The sequence below is a fragment of the Hemicordylus capensis genome, chromosome 4 (assembly GCF_027244095.1).
Source record: "Hemicordylus capensis ecotype Gifberg chromosome 4, rHemCap1.1.pri, whole genome shotgun sequence".
NCBI lineage: Eukaryota > Metazoa > Chordata > Lepidosauria > Squamata > Cordylidae > Hemicordylus > Hemicordylus capensis.
The window spans coordinates 236,372,221-236,386,803 of NC_069660.1; the positions used below are offsets into that span (position 1 = coordinate 236,372,221).

Sequence of the window (14,583 nt, forward strand, 5' to 3'; positions counted from 1 at the left end):
CGCTCTATTCTGCCGGGTTTGTTTAGAAATGGAGCAGCAAACCCTACACGCCAAAGTATTGTGCTCTTCAACACGGCACATCAAATAAGCATCATGGTAGTCTGTGGACGGGAGTTTAGCCTGGCACTTTACACAGCGTTTATAAGTCTTTTTCACCTCCATTGCTGGAGATGAACAGTCCATTTTTATTCTTCTAGCCAAATCGATAAGTGAAGCAATTCTGTTCCCCAAAATCAACAAGTCAAATCGTTATCCAAATCAGAGTCTGCTTTCCAAATCCAAGGTCATAAACAAGAAAAATATTTCTACCGAGGAGCTTACCCTACGAGGTTTGAACGCTTAGGCGGTCAAAGAGAAACTGAAAGGATGAGGCCCCAGCTGCCACTCTTAACGATCTCAGCACAGCACGTGCAGGTGGGATGGGGCATCACGAGGAGCTACTCAGTCTACCCACGAGGTCCCTGCACAGGCGCAGAACCCCATTCTTTATGCCTACAACAGATCACGATCCAGATCATCAGAGTTCTCCTACACAAAGCATGCATGTCAGCATGTGCCTTCTCCTAGACAATCACAGTTCTAACATTTGAAATTAAAGACAGACAAGACTCTGAACAAAGCTGTTTGTAGAAATAAGTGCGAACTTTATCTATTACTATTCCTTTTCTTTAAAAAAAGATAGTTTGTTCAGCTCCTTTCCCACAAGAAATGGAAGGAACAAGTTCTAAGCATCTACAGACATAAAAATGATAACATTATTATTGCCGAGTCTATAGCGGAAGTATCCAGCAACTCCTCTTATAGGCTTAGATTGGATCACTTTCAGTTTGTAAGTCCTGAGGATGTGGACAAACTGCTTTGGACTGTACATCCTACAATTCTGTTCTCTTGACCCTTGCCCAACTTGGCTTGCCCTGTTCCCCTGACCCTTGCCCAATTTCATCTGATAATCATATTATCAGAGAGCGTCTGGTAAATATTACAAGTGTTTCTCTGAGAGAGGACAGGATGTCTCCTTGTCTTGAGGCAGCTATTAGACCTTATTTGAAGAAACCTGCACTGGATCCTCAAAGTTAGATAATTACAGACCCGTTTCCAATCTTCCATGGTTGGGCTAGGTAACTGAGTGGGTGGTGGCCTTTCAGCTCCAGGTGAGATTGGGTGGCATTGTTTTATGGTAGTTCCATTCCTACCTCTCTGATAAATTCAAGATGGTGTCGCTTGGAGACCACTGAGAAAACTAAAGTCAGAACTAAAGTATCGAGTTCTACAAGGCTCCATACTGTCTCCAATACTCTTTAACATCTACATAAAGCCGCTGGGAATGATAATCAGGAGGCTTGGTACAGGATGTATCAATATGCTGATGACACCCAAATCTCTCTCTCAATATTGACCTCATTCCCTAAATGCCTGCCTGGAGGTGGTAATGGGCTGGATGAGGGATAACAAACTGAAGTTGAATCCAAATAAGATGGAGATACTGACTGTGGGGGATCAGGAACTGAGAAATGGTATACATCTGCCTGTTTTAGATGGGATTACAACTCTCCCAAAAGTTCAGGTACATAGCTTTGAAGTGTTCCTGGATCTGGTTTCTCAGATTGAAGTAGTGGCCAGGAGTGCTTTATCATCAGCTTTGAATGAAACATCAGCTATGCCCATTTCTGGAGGCAACTAGCCATCTAGACATTCTTTATCTGGAAATGCAGGGGCCTTTCACAGGGCCCTCGTGGGCTACAAACAAGTGCTTGATGGTTCTGAAGTGCTTAGTGTGATCCAGGCAGGGTGGATTTGATTTAAATCAAACTGATTGATTTAAATCACGATTTAAATCACTAGCAGGGTGGATAAAAATAAAAAAAATCCGATTTAAATCAAAAAATCGGATTTTTTTTATTTAAATAGGATTTTTTTTATTTTTATCCACCCTGCTAGTTATTTAAATCGTGATTTAAATCGTGATTTAAATCAGTTTGATTTAAATCAAATCCACCCTGGCCAGGTGATATAAAAGCCCCCTCTGCACATCCAAGCACATTCTAAATGCACTGCACATTCTAAAGTAGGTAGATGGACTCCTGAAGAATGTAGGGAGAATGCCCTGGTTGAGGTGGAAGCCGGACACCACCTTGGATACAAAGTCCAGGCCCATATGCATTAGAATTTATCAGGATAAATTCTGGTATATGGCAAATCTATTCACAAAGCTGCCAGTTCACTAACACATTTAGCCATAGTTATGGCCAGTAGAAAGGCAGTTTTCTCAGTTACTAGCTCGACAGAGGCAGAACCCATAGGTTCAAATGAATCCTTTGTCAAAGCTGAAAGGACCAAGGATATGCTCCATGGTTCGATGGCTGTGAGAATGGGTGGACACAAGTTCACAAGACCTTTTAGGAAAGCCTTAATATCTAGGTGTGAAAAGAGTCTTTCTGTCATAGCCCGGATGTTTTGAAGATAGTGCTGCTAGATGCACCTTCAAAGATACATTTGCCAGCCCTTGTGATTTCAGATCAGTCAAGTGGAGGAACACATTCTTAATTGTGTCCTGAGTAGGATGAAAACCATGCATCTTTGCGCAGGATTTGAATCTGAGCCATTTGTCCTTATAATTATGCCTGGTGGATGACTTCCTTTGGTTTATAACTATCTTACTCAAAAAACCAATTTGACATGCTGTTAGGCACAGTGTAGAATCTGATCTGGGAGCACTAGACGTAGGCGTTGACAGTCCGTTATATTTTATAGATGTAATCAGAAAGAAGAACTTTACCGATGAGGAGTGACAGCCCGAGGACTGAATGTAACAGTGGTCGGAAAAGAACTGAAGAACAGGGTGCCCGGCCCACCTTTAAATAGCATGCTGTAGGCGTGGGGGCGGGGCTCGGTCACCCCGACAAGCTGCGGCATTCTACTGCGAGGGTCCTGTGCAGGCACATTACCCATTCTTCTGGATCTTGACTGATCTCAATCCAGATCTTTCAATTTCCCATGTAATGCAATAGGAGTTGACAATCTCCCAATATCCAAACTAGTATAAACTGCAATTTTAAGAATTACAAGGGGGCTGTGGATCAAACACCACAGGCCATTTCACCTTATTAAAGTTGAGCCTGACCTGGAACGCATTGCAGAACACATAATTTTTTGTATTTAAAAACTGAATACAGTTCTTCATTATTTTTTTTTCGCTTCTCCTTCCCAATACCCTTTTACATTTAAAATCTCCCAATATTTTAAAGGGGCTTCAGTGAAATTCCACAACATCAGTGTTTCAAGATTTCTGTATCAATATATCAAGACTGCATCATCAATATTGGTGAGTCATGCTTCTAAGCAAATTATTCATGTGTCATATCTGAAAATATTGAAATAATGGTAATCAGTGTTGTCCAGCACTTCTTCTGGACAACCTTCCCTCAATTCATACAAACTCTGTTCTTCCTACGGTTGCATATTTCTCTGGATCTCCTTATGGTCTAATTCCTCAGTGAACAAACTGCAGATAAAATATTTAGGCTATAGACTAGTATCTCCTTTTCAATGAGGCATCTCTGAACGGATTAATGTGCTAATATATCAATCTATGGTGATTATCCTTTTTCTAGAGCAAACAGTAGCAGGCTAGCCAGCAAAAGCTTCTTTTTTAACTGCAGAAGCCTTGTTTACACAGTTATGTTATTTCTAAAATCAGAAAACCTAAAAAAAACCCACTGAAACAAAAGTTTCTATTAGCCCCTTGAGTATTTAATTGCAAATGCCCAGCCGAGACAGCAATTTTATGATAATTTCCAGGAAGCAAGCAGGGGAAAAGGAGCCAACATGATAAGCAAATCCTATAAAGACGATAGGACTTGCTCCGCAGCTGCAGAGAACTGGCAATAATGGTACCAGCATTATCATATACTTCCCCATCCACAACAATGGTAACAAATATGACAATGCTGGTAGTACTACTCCCATTTTTTTACAGCAGCACTGATGCTTCTGGGTCCTCAGTATCAGTGCTGCAAGTCCTACCATCTCTGCAGGACTTGTGTATCATGTCAGACATTAGAACTAGGAAGTATCACCAGATAGACCGGGGATATGACTAATTCTGTTCAGGTGCAATGGCCACTCACACTAACCCAGCTATTCCATCTTGCCTACCAAAGGAGGCCAAGTTATCCGTATAGTCCCTGTGTAGGCTGCAGATATATGTTTTACTAGTTTACTATGCATAACTCCTTCACTTTGCTTGTGCCCTTAGGACAACTGTTCTTGCATTGTTTTGAAGTGCTTGCTTTCTATATCCCTGATGCATCTTCAACAAGACCAGCAGATACACAAGGTATTAAACAATACCAAATAAGCAATCCTAGATGAAGAGGATGACTTATTTCTACCACAAGAATATAACAGTCCTCCTGGATCATGCCCAAGGCTTATCTAGTCCAGCATCCTGTTTCACAGTGGCCAACTAGATGCCTCTGGCAAGAGCTGAGGGCATGCCTTTTTCTCCTGCTATTGCTCCCCGGCAACTGATATTTAGAGGCATCTTGCCTCTGAAGCTGGAGGTGGCCTATAGTCACCTGACTAGTAGCCATTGGTAGACCTGTCCTCCATCAATTTGTCTAAGTCTCTTTTAAAGCCATTCAAGCTAGTGGCCATCACCACATCTTGTGGCAGAGAAATGCATAAATTAATTGCACCCTGAGTAGGAAAAGTACTCCCTTTTGTCAGTTCTAAATTTTCTGGGCATCTATTTCATGGAATCACCCCTGGTTCTAGTGCTATGAGAGAGGGAGAAAAAATTATTTGTCCAGTCTACTCCATGTATAACTTTATACACCTCTACCATGTAAATGTGTGCAGCTTTTTTTTAATCAGTTTCTTTAAAGTAACATCAAGGATATAAAGTTCTCCTTACTCAGCTAAATACGTATGAGGTATACTCCATTGTATGTATGAGGAACAGAAGTTATGAGATTAAGAGGTACTAAAATATGAATCATTTGTGGTTAAGCAACAATGTCAATCTAGATTGTACAAATCAGAATTCATGTTCAGTATCCACTGTATTCCACCAGTTCTCAACTGCAAATATAACTTTTCAGACACTGTACTGAGCTACCATTTTAAGGTTTGCATATTAAAATGACTTGGCAAACAAGCTACTTACCTGACATCTCTCTGGACTAGATCGAGTTAGATTAAGAGTGTTTTCAGTGGCAGATACAAAGGTCAGTCGTCCAAAGCTAGGGTCAGAACATGACTGAGGTAACATAGGGTTATTGCACGATGATTCCTTAGGATCAAATGTTGTACAGGAACAATCAACATCAGATCTAACAAAACAAAAAACATACAGATTTTAATGTAAAAATGTCGCCCCAGTTTCATACAAAGTCATTTTAGGAGCATCCAACTATTTCTACCCTGTCCAAGTCAGCCTTGTAATTTGCCCCATGTCCGCTTCAAATACTCCACTCCTTCCTTCTAATCTTAATACATGAAAGAAAGAGTGTGTGAGAGAGAGACAGAGTAAGTGTCACAGATACTAAATTAATAATAGACCAGAGAAGAACAGATCCATACTTGCTGCCAGCTCAGGACTATGAGAAAGATAATGTTTGCAATCCTCCTAGCAAAGGAAGGAGAAAGAAAATATTTCTAGACATCAGTTTCAGAAATAAGACCACACCCACTAAAGCCACATAAGCTATTAAGGGGATCTGAGGAGGCTTTAAATTCATTCTCTCACTACACAATTATCTCCTGTACAGATTAATACAGATTAATGCTAAGCACTGTACAGATTAATGCTAAGCACGGTTTAGCAGTTAGGAGATTGCTCACCTGTTCTGCTCACCTTTTCTCCATCTTTCTTCTCTGGTACTCAAGTTCTTCCCCCCTCACCATGGTTCAGTGCATTCTCTCACCATCCTAACCATGGAGCACTCCAAAACTTTAGTATGGCAACCAGCATAAATCCTAGTTATATGCCAGGATTTACTAATATCATGGTTGTTTGATTAGCATCATATCTGTACCAGCTCTGTGTGTCTTATGTTTTCTGCATCACTATGTTAATGTTTTGAGCATCCTATTATTTCAGCAACTAATTATATAAGTCACAATTTTCAAGAATAAGGGCCCAACTCCAAGTTCTGTTGAGCACATCATTAGTCCTTGTGTGCTTGGTTTTGATTTCCTGAACAGCAGCAGCTGGGGAGACCTGGACCAGGACTGTGGCAGGAGGAAAGGGGAGATTTTTGCTAACTAGTCAACACCATGGCCCTCATCTAGGTTGGGAGCCCTTATTGCTATCCAGTCCAGGAGGAAGCTGCTATTGTGTATTATTTATATCCCATCTTATCATATAAGATCTCAAGGAAGCTAACAGAAATAAACAAGTAAATTATCACACATACTTTACCTTTAAAACCGTACATTGGCTACTCCCCTCCTGAGACTAAACCAGATTAGGAGAAGGTTAAATCCCTGTCCCACACGATGCTGTGGTCTTGATTGCCAGTCACCCCCCAGCAACTATTTAGGAAACCAAAACCAAGTATACAAGAGCCAGTTATGCGTTTATAGTAACACTATGTGCAGTTCGGCCCTGAGTTAATTGTAAGATACAAGATGATTGGATGCCTAGAGTTTCCAGCCCAACTCCTCTACAATTTCCCCTTGAAAGTGTTGTGTCACTGATCATGGTAGCTGATCGTGATTGTTTATTTGGCAAGAATGCTAAATAGAAGCAATATCTCAATTTCTAAAATAAGTGAAGTCCGCTGCTATTTTATATTTCCTCAATTGTCTTTAAAAGCTTTCTTTCATCAGAGGATGTTTTTAAAATAATTGTACAAGCTATAGCCTAGTAGATCAAACACTTCACTGATGACCAGTCAATAATGACCAAACTCAGCTCTCTCACATGCACACATTTGTGATTCTTATACTCTGTTATAACTGTTACCCTGAAAGAGCAGTTCCAGAAGCTTCACTTGGAGATGAATGAGTAAGGGGAGAAGTTGATGGTCTGAAGCTATACTGGTCATCTGAATTCTGTATATCAGGCACTGGAGTTGCAATCGTCTGTTCAATTACTCCAACAGCTTCACCTGAACATTAGAAAAGGGGGGGAGGGGGATTCAACTTAATCATGATGCCTCTTTCCAAATCACGGAAAGCATGTCTTAGCCACCTTAGGAGATAGGACTTCCACATGTTTCAGAAGCCTTCGCTGTTCAGAGAAATCCTTCATTTTTTAGAATTCCACAGCTGAGGAATAAACCTCAAAAATCAGATTATAATCTGAAGATAAGTAATGCCACTAAACAAAGAAAAATACAACAAGAAGTTATCCCTAAGTATAGTTAATTAATCAAAAAGCCTTCCACATGCAGGATGTCATCTTCTCAATGACCAGAAAGACTCCTTAGAGCAATTTCAACATTTTCTTTGTCACGAGGAGGACCCCTAAAGATGAGATGTTCAGAGTAGTGCTTGAATTCCTCAGGTGGGAAACTACTGAATTTTGTATTAAGTGCTCCCTTCAAACAAAGCTTCTACTGAGGAGAATGTTATCAATCTGTTAGCACCAAACTTAGAGAAGTCCAAGTAGCTGCCATGCAGTTTACTACTAGAAGATCATTTATGCTTAATGATGTAGACATATAAACTCCTGATAGTGCACCTAGCTTCTGTGCACTCCTGGCTGATGTCACCAATATCAAGAATAGCTTCAGAGCAAGGCTAAAGGAAAACTTTATGGATAGATTCAAATGGCAACTTAATCAATGCTTCCACTATCAAATGTAACCCCCATGCAAGGAATGCAAGGGTTAAGTATGCATGCCCCTTTAAAAAAAACTATTTAAATAAGCATGTTTAAAGAAGTGTACAATTTATTTCCTTCAGCATAGAAGAAATGGTTAGTCAAGGAGATGCCTGGCACAATAGGAAAACTAAGGTCACCTGTGCTTTTTCTAGATATTGCAAGTCATTACAGAAGTTGCCATAGCTATATATTTTACTTACCAATTTTCTGATCAAATGATGTCTTTTCAAAAGTCACATGTTTTTCATTGCATGTGGTTTTGTCCTTGTTAGGACATACAGGCAGAGGACAAACTAATACTGGAGTGGTCTTTAAGGACCAATTGCTCATGCTAATTCTTCCTTCTGGTTCAGAGTATGCTGGATAAAGAACATAAAGACAATTTGATCCACCCATTTCACATCTACATTTCAAAAATTCCATAACCCAATCCTATGCATATCTACTTTGACTTCAGTCTCACTAAATTTCATCAATATTCCCAGGGAAGTGTTCTGGATTGCAGCTTAAGTATTTTGTAGAAACCACTAAAAAAGCTTATTTCTTCCATGTGACTCAATGATACATATCTGCACAGGAAAAGCAGTATCATTCAGAAAAAACTACATGTTATTTTGGGATAAGATGGTAATCCTCAAGACCAACCCACACATATACCCCTTGTATGTAGTATAGAAAGCAGAGTACAATTTCAAGTAAATGGAACATTGTACTTACCATGACATTTCTTCTTGCTAGTGGATTGGGGGGCATCCAGTGTGGGTTATCAGCTCCTACTCACTCCAGAGGCAGGACTATATTAAATAGCAAAGCCTTTAAGAGCCAGTGGAGAAGATCCCCACCCGTTGTTTTTTTAAATATTCAAGCTAGAGTGAAGAGCCACGAAGGACAGCCAAACATAATAACAGTCATCAGAATTGCCCTCTAGAATAGGAGGGCCCTTTGGACCTTGTGAGTATTGGGCCTTATGTCCACATGACTCAGAAGACTCAGCCAACCGTCCTGGGTAGGCTTCAATGCCCTCCAATCTGCTAGCTAATATAAACCTTCATATTAAGTATCAATGTTCCATTCTCTGCTGGTGGAGAAGGGCATCCAGTGTGGGATATGCCATACAGAGATGTGCAGAACAGTGCCCTGTCAAAACATTCTGAATGCAAACTGGGCTGTTCCGAGCTTGCAACAGAACAACTCTGTTCCGAGCGCCATTTTGGAGTTCAAAATGGCACTCAGAACATTCCAAAGGAATGAGGTTGTTCTGTCGGAAGAACTTGTTGAGCTCACAACAGAATGCAAGATCCGGTGCATGCACATCCTTAATAACACAGCTACTTCCCATGGTGGTTCAGGCTCAATCTACTGAGGCAGGACGACATGCTGCAGAACTCTGTGGCCAAAAGGCAGCTTGGGCTGAAACAGATTTATCCAACTTGCAGTGTTGAGTAAAGGTGGTCATCCAAGCAATCCAGGAAGGGAACCATATGCTGTGGCAGGACTAGAGATCCCTTAGAAATAGGCTGAACCTCAGAAATAGAGGGTATTTCTAGCCCCAAAGAATTAACGGCCTTATTATGCAAAGAGACAAAAATCTTCAGGCAGAAATAATTTTGGAGAAATGGTAGAAACATCAGGCCCTTATAATTAGACCATTCACCTTCTTCACTGTCATTAGACCCAGCCCCAGCAGGAGCTGATGGCAAGGGTGGGGGCAACAGGACTTTTTCCCCAGAGGTAAAAGCAGGGGAAGCTTGTGGAATCGGTTGAGATGTGCAAGGTGAATGTGGATCTGGGAATTCCAAATTAGAAACAGAGGAATATGGGTAGGAAGGTACCATAGATCACGTCTTTATGGGGTGTTTGCTTCCCCTTTTATACTTTTTTCTCCTTTTCTGGTCAGGGGAGAAGAGGAGGATGAGGAAGAGGAAGCCCTTGAAGAAGACATATGTATTCAACACTTTTGGATTTTTCCCTCCTGAAGACCCTGAATAATGGCCTATTTAATCAATTCCTGCCATATGGAAGGTAAGGAGTGTATGTGTGGTGGGGTCCCTCACTGGGGGCTTGGTCAAATTAGTCTTGGGCAAGGGGTTCCTAAGGGGACTCAGGTCCAACCCCCCAGTTGTAGCTCTTCCAATGTAGTCAATGGCTACTGAGTTGGCCTCTTCCCAGTAGGGGTGTGCACGGAACCACACAGCTGCGGTCCGGCACTGTGGAGGGGGTCCCTTTAAGGGCGGGGAGGGTTTACTTACCCCTCCCGCCGCTTTGCCCCCTCCAGCGCCCATAGTTCTTGTAGAAATTGGGGCGGCAGGATACCTCCCCGCCGTCCCTTCTTGCTCTGCAATACAAAGGCTGAAAGAAGTCTTCTGCGCACGCGGCGTGAAAGCTTCACATCTACCCGATGTGACCGGTAGACCGGACCTCCGGCGGCCAGAGGCCCGGTCTACCCGCCGGGACGAGGCGAGGTAGACCGGGCCTCCGGCGATCCGAGGCCCGGTCTACCCAGCCTCGTCCCGGCAGGTAGACCGGGCCTCCGGCAGTCAGAGGCACGGTCTACCCACCGGGACGAGGCCGGGTAGACCGGGCCTCCAGCGATCCGAGGCACGGTCTACCCGGCCTCGTCCCGGCGGGTAGACCGGGCCTCCGGCGGTCGGAGGCCCAGTCTACCCGTCACGTCGGTGAAGTTCGCGTGCCACGTGTGCAGAAGACTTTTTTCAGCCTTTGCATTGCAGAGCAAGAAGGGGCGGCGGGCAGGTATCCTGCCGCCCCAATTTCTACAAGAACTACGGGCACTGGAGGGAGCAAAGCGGCAGGAGGGGTAAGTAAACCCTCCCCGCCCTTAAGGGGACCCCCTCCACCCGGACCGTACCGGCCAGGTCCGAACCAGTCCCGACGGTCCGGAGGCCTTTACAATGGCCTCTGGACCGGTCCGGACCCACCCCTACTTCCCAGAGCTGCCTTTTCAGGGAGCACTTGGGGCTACTGTGAAGGGGGCGCCTGTAGAACCAGAAGTGGTGGCGCCGAAGCCATAGCAAGATTTGGGTGCTGTCTGTTTGAGTGGCAGGCTGAATCTGGGACAGAAGGCTGCTTTTTTATGTGGCAAAAGGGCACTGGAAGGAGGGCCAAACAGCTCCTTCCAGGCTATGATAGTTGTCACCTTCTGTAAGGGAAGTTCCCCTTCTCTTTTTGGTTTGCTCTCCTTGGTGGGGAGAATCAAAGCCAGGGAATGAAGGGGCAGAGGTGCGTTTGCCCAGATCTGCTTCCTCTCTGCAGGGCATAGGAGACCAAGGCTGACTGGCATTCAGTTCACTGCCTCTAGGCACCAACAAATAATTTGATGGCCTGTAGTCAGGCTTCTTGTGCTATGAAGGAGGAAAGATTTTTGGTCCTCCTTTTTCAGGTGTGGCAAGAAATCACTGAGGGAGAGAAAGGGAAAATCAGACAATGAAAAGGTGCTAAATAAAGGAAAACAAATTAAAGGGGGGAGGTTACAAGTCCTCAGATGAGAAGCAACTAAAGAGAAAAATAGACTGTAGAGAAGAAGCTAAGAGATCAGCATCAAACTGAAAAGTGAACAGGAGAGTGGCTGTCTCTGGACTAAAAAAACCAAGGCAAGACTAAAAAAATAGAAGGGTGGGGATCACTGTTCCCTCTAAGAGAGATTCCTTGATGTTGTTGTCTACAACTCACAGAATCCCCAGCTGCAGTGGCTTTTACTTGGGGGTTATGTGAGTTGTAGTGAACAACATCTGGGAACCCCTATTAGATCGAACACTGGTGGGATCTCTTCCATCAGCTTTTCAAGATTTTGCTAATTAACATAGTCCAGCCTCTGGAACAAGTGGGGAAAGACAACCTACAGTCGATGCCCTCCTGCACCAGCAGATAATGCCTATCTATTAAGAGGAATAACAAAAATGCTACAGAGCAGCCTTTTGTAACTTTCCCCCCTCCCCCCGCCTCATTGCAAATCATGTTAGTCATTAGAGGTGTGCATCAACAGTTCGACCACGAACTAGGCAAGTTCGACAGTTCGGTTGAGAACTGCACCAGCCTTCAGGAAAGGCGGTCTGGTCCGAAACTGAACTGAATCTGGACAAGTTTGCGGCAGACCAGTTCAGCAGTTCGAGGAGCTATTATTGTAAAGGGGAATCTGGTGACGATTTCCCTTTACAAGCAAAGAGGAATCCTGGCTTCCCCTTGACAACGGTGGTGGTGTGTGGGCAAAGAAAACGGCAGTGCTCAGCGGGGGGGGGGGAGAAGGTGGTGGTGGACAGGTGGTGGGGGGAAACTAGAGGCGCAGATGGTCTGTGCCCAGCCCAGCTAGTTTTAATTTAAAAACTCACAGTTACATGATGTTACACTGTTTTCCAAAGATACTTTAGCACTTCCAGATGGTTTCTCTTTTGAATCTGGTAAAGCAGAAGTCAGTTTCTTTGACTGAAAGTTTTCACCAATATTAGATACTGCTTCTATATATCCCATTTCCCTTTTCTTTTTAGTAGAACTGGTATCGCAAGGTGAGATTTTCATATAGTTTTCTTCTTGCATTCTTTCCAGATACTTTTTCTCATTTCCATACTTGATATACAGATTGCTTTGGGATATATCTCCTATACAAGGAATTTCGCATTCCTGCTTGTACAAAAACTGTTGCTGGTTTATGGCAGTATCTTCACATTTAGCAAAGCTTTCGGGCTCACTGTTATTTTCAATTTCATCAGTTCTTCTGAGATATTTTTCTATATCAAAAGCAGTATTTTCAAGATTGCTGGATATTAACTGACTGATAACAGAAGGGTCTGTAAGGTTGCTACCTTCCAGAATATCAGTTTTCTCTCTGCTTTTCTTTGAAAGTCTCATTATCATAGAAGCTAACTGTACAGGTTCAGCACTAACAGAAGCATTTGCAATAGCAGATGCAATAGTACTTATGCTCAGTACAGAAGGCTCTATTTCGGGGTACTTGCTTTCAACTTTTCTTTCTTCAAGTTTCTCCTAAAAATGGGAAACACATGATTAAGTTATCATACTTACCCAAATTGAAGACAATACTGAATTTAAGATAATCCCCTTAAAAGGTAGAAATTAAATACAAGTTATACCTGCATTTACTTGAATGGAATAGGACTCAAAATTTCAGATTACCTCCTGATTTCTAATATTTATTTATTTATTTTAAAGCCTAGTCTTGGATGCAGATAAGTACAGTATTCAACATTCCGTAACAAAGCTTTGTGAAAAACCATCAAAGCTTTTCCAGACAACTTGGCCAAGAAAAACAGTGAACCAGAGTTCTAAGAATGAAAACATTAATACAATATACATTCCACTGGGTCCGTATACATGAGAACCTCAATATACGTGGGGGTTCTGTTCCACGGATATGGAAACCACGAATATCAAGGTATTGTCTCATTGAGGAAGTGAGGTTAGGTTCCAAATTGTCAGGTAAATGCCACAAAATGCCCATTTTCAGCCAAATTTGGGGGTGGGGACGCAGTGGAGAGCTCCTTATCATACTTTGCTGCTCCCCCCATGCCATGCCGTGATCCCGGAATGTCCAAACATTGCTGCTTTTTTGTTTTAAATGGGGGTCATTTTGTGGCTCTGAGAAACAATATGGTGGACAGAAATGATCTCCGCAGTCATTTCCAGCCACCTCCAACCCATGGATACACGAGGTTTACTTGCTGCACTCCCCCACTTTTCCCCGCATATGTTGAAGTTGGGTGTCTTTTACCAGACCATGGATACGTGAATCCGCTGATAATGGATCCATGGATAACAAGATTTCCCTGTATACCAAATGTTGCATTCGCTAGTGCAAACTTAAGGGAAACCATGTTTTATCTTTTAGTTTGTAAGATAGAACATAGCTCCCCTTCCATCTGCAACATAGAATACAACATTTAATATAGCCTGCATGCTGCTCCATGTGTGTAACACACAGTTTTCAAGTCTGTTCCATATGTATTTTAGAGACACATGGAGTAGCATTCAGTCTAGTGCTCTGAAAGCAGAAATCTCCTCCATTCACAGAAGTAGCTTCTGCAGATGAAGTACTGGTCTGGATGCCACCTTATAAATCAGATACCTTTTAATCCAATACCTGTGTTTTGATTTTAGTATCCATTTCCATATTTACACGGGCTGGTGTGTCAGTTTTACCAAGAGTGAAAGTAGTAGATTCAGTGTGCAATTGCTGTGCACTGCTGTCCAAATTCCCTATACAAGACAAGACCAAAAAAAAAAAAAAAGGATAATTCATGTTTACTAAAATGTTGCTCACTATAACCAGTAAGAGAAGTGATTGGAAATATCAGCGACTGCTATTAATTTTTTTTACATGTTTATACTGCCCAACTGAGTTATCTCTTGGTGCTTTGCAATCTCAAAAATCGGTAATCAAAACCTATGGGTAACATTAAGAGATCCAAGAATACCTGATTTGGAAGAATTCAATTGAAGGTTTGGCTGGCACTCATATTTGTGGTATGATAAAAGCAAAGTGCATAAAGACTTTCTTAATCACTATGCAAGGAGGAGTCTGATGGGAGTATGGGCAAAATAAAAAAAATGGTTGGAGTGTAAAACTCCACTATGGGTATCCCCAATTGAAGCTTTGGCACGTAAAGAGACAAATATGCAATCTGAATGGGGTACTTATAGGGATTTGTTATGTTTTCAAGAGAAGGACTGTAAATTTAAAAAAAATGAAGTACAAAATTTAGTTAGTAATTGGTTTCAGT

General features: G+C 42.3%; 1 protein-coding gene across 5 annotated transcripts in view; it reads right to left on the reverse strand.

The window, feature by feature from the left end:
- CEP192 (centrosomal protein 192) overlaps window positions 1-14,583 on the reverse strand; it is a 125,842-nt gene that overhangs the window by 60,778 nt on the left and 50,481 nt on the right. For all 5 annotated transcript variants that reach the window (XM_053247460.1, XM_053247461.1, XM_053247462.1 and 2 more), the window contains 5 exons: window positions 13,944-14,059; window positions 12,178-12,829; window positions 8,035-8,193; window positions 6,971-7,115; window positions 5,168-5,333 (listed from right to left, as the gene is read on the reverse strand). In XM_053247460.1, the coding sequence (XP_053103435.1) occupies window positions 5,168-5,333; window positions 6,971-7,115; window positions 8,035-8,193; window positions 12,178-12,829; window positions 13,944-14,059 (1,238 nt within the window). The remainder of the gene's footprint in view (window positions 1-5,167; window positions 5,334-6,970; window positions 7,116-8,034; window positions 8,194-12,177; window positions 12,830-13,943; window positions 14,060-14,583) is intronic.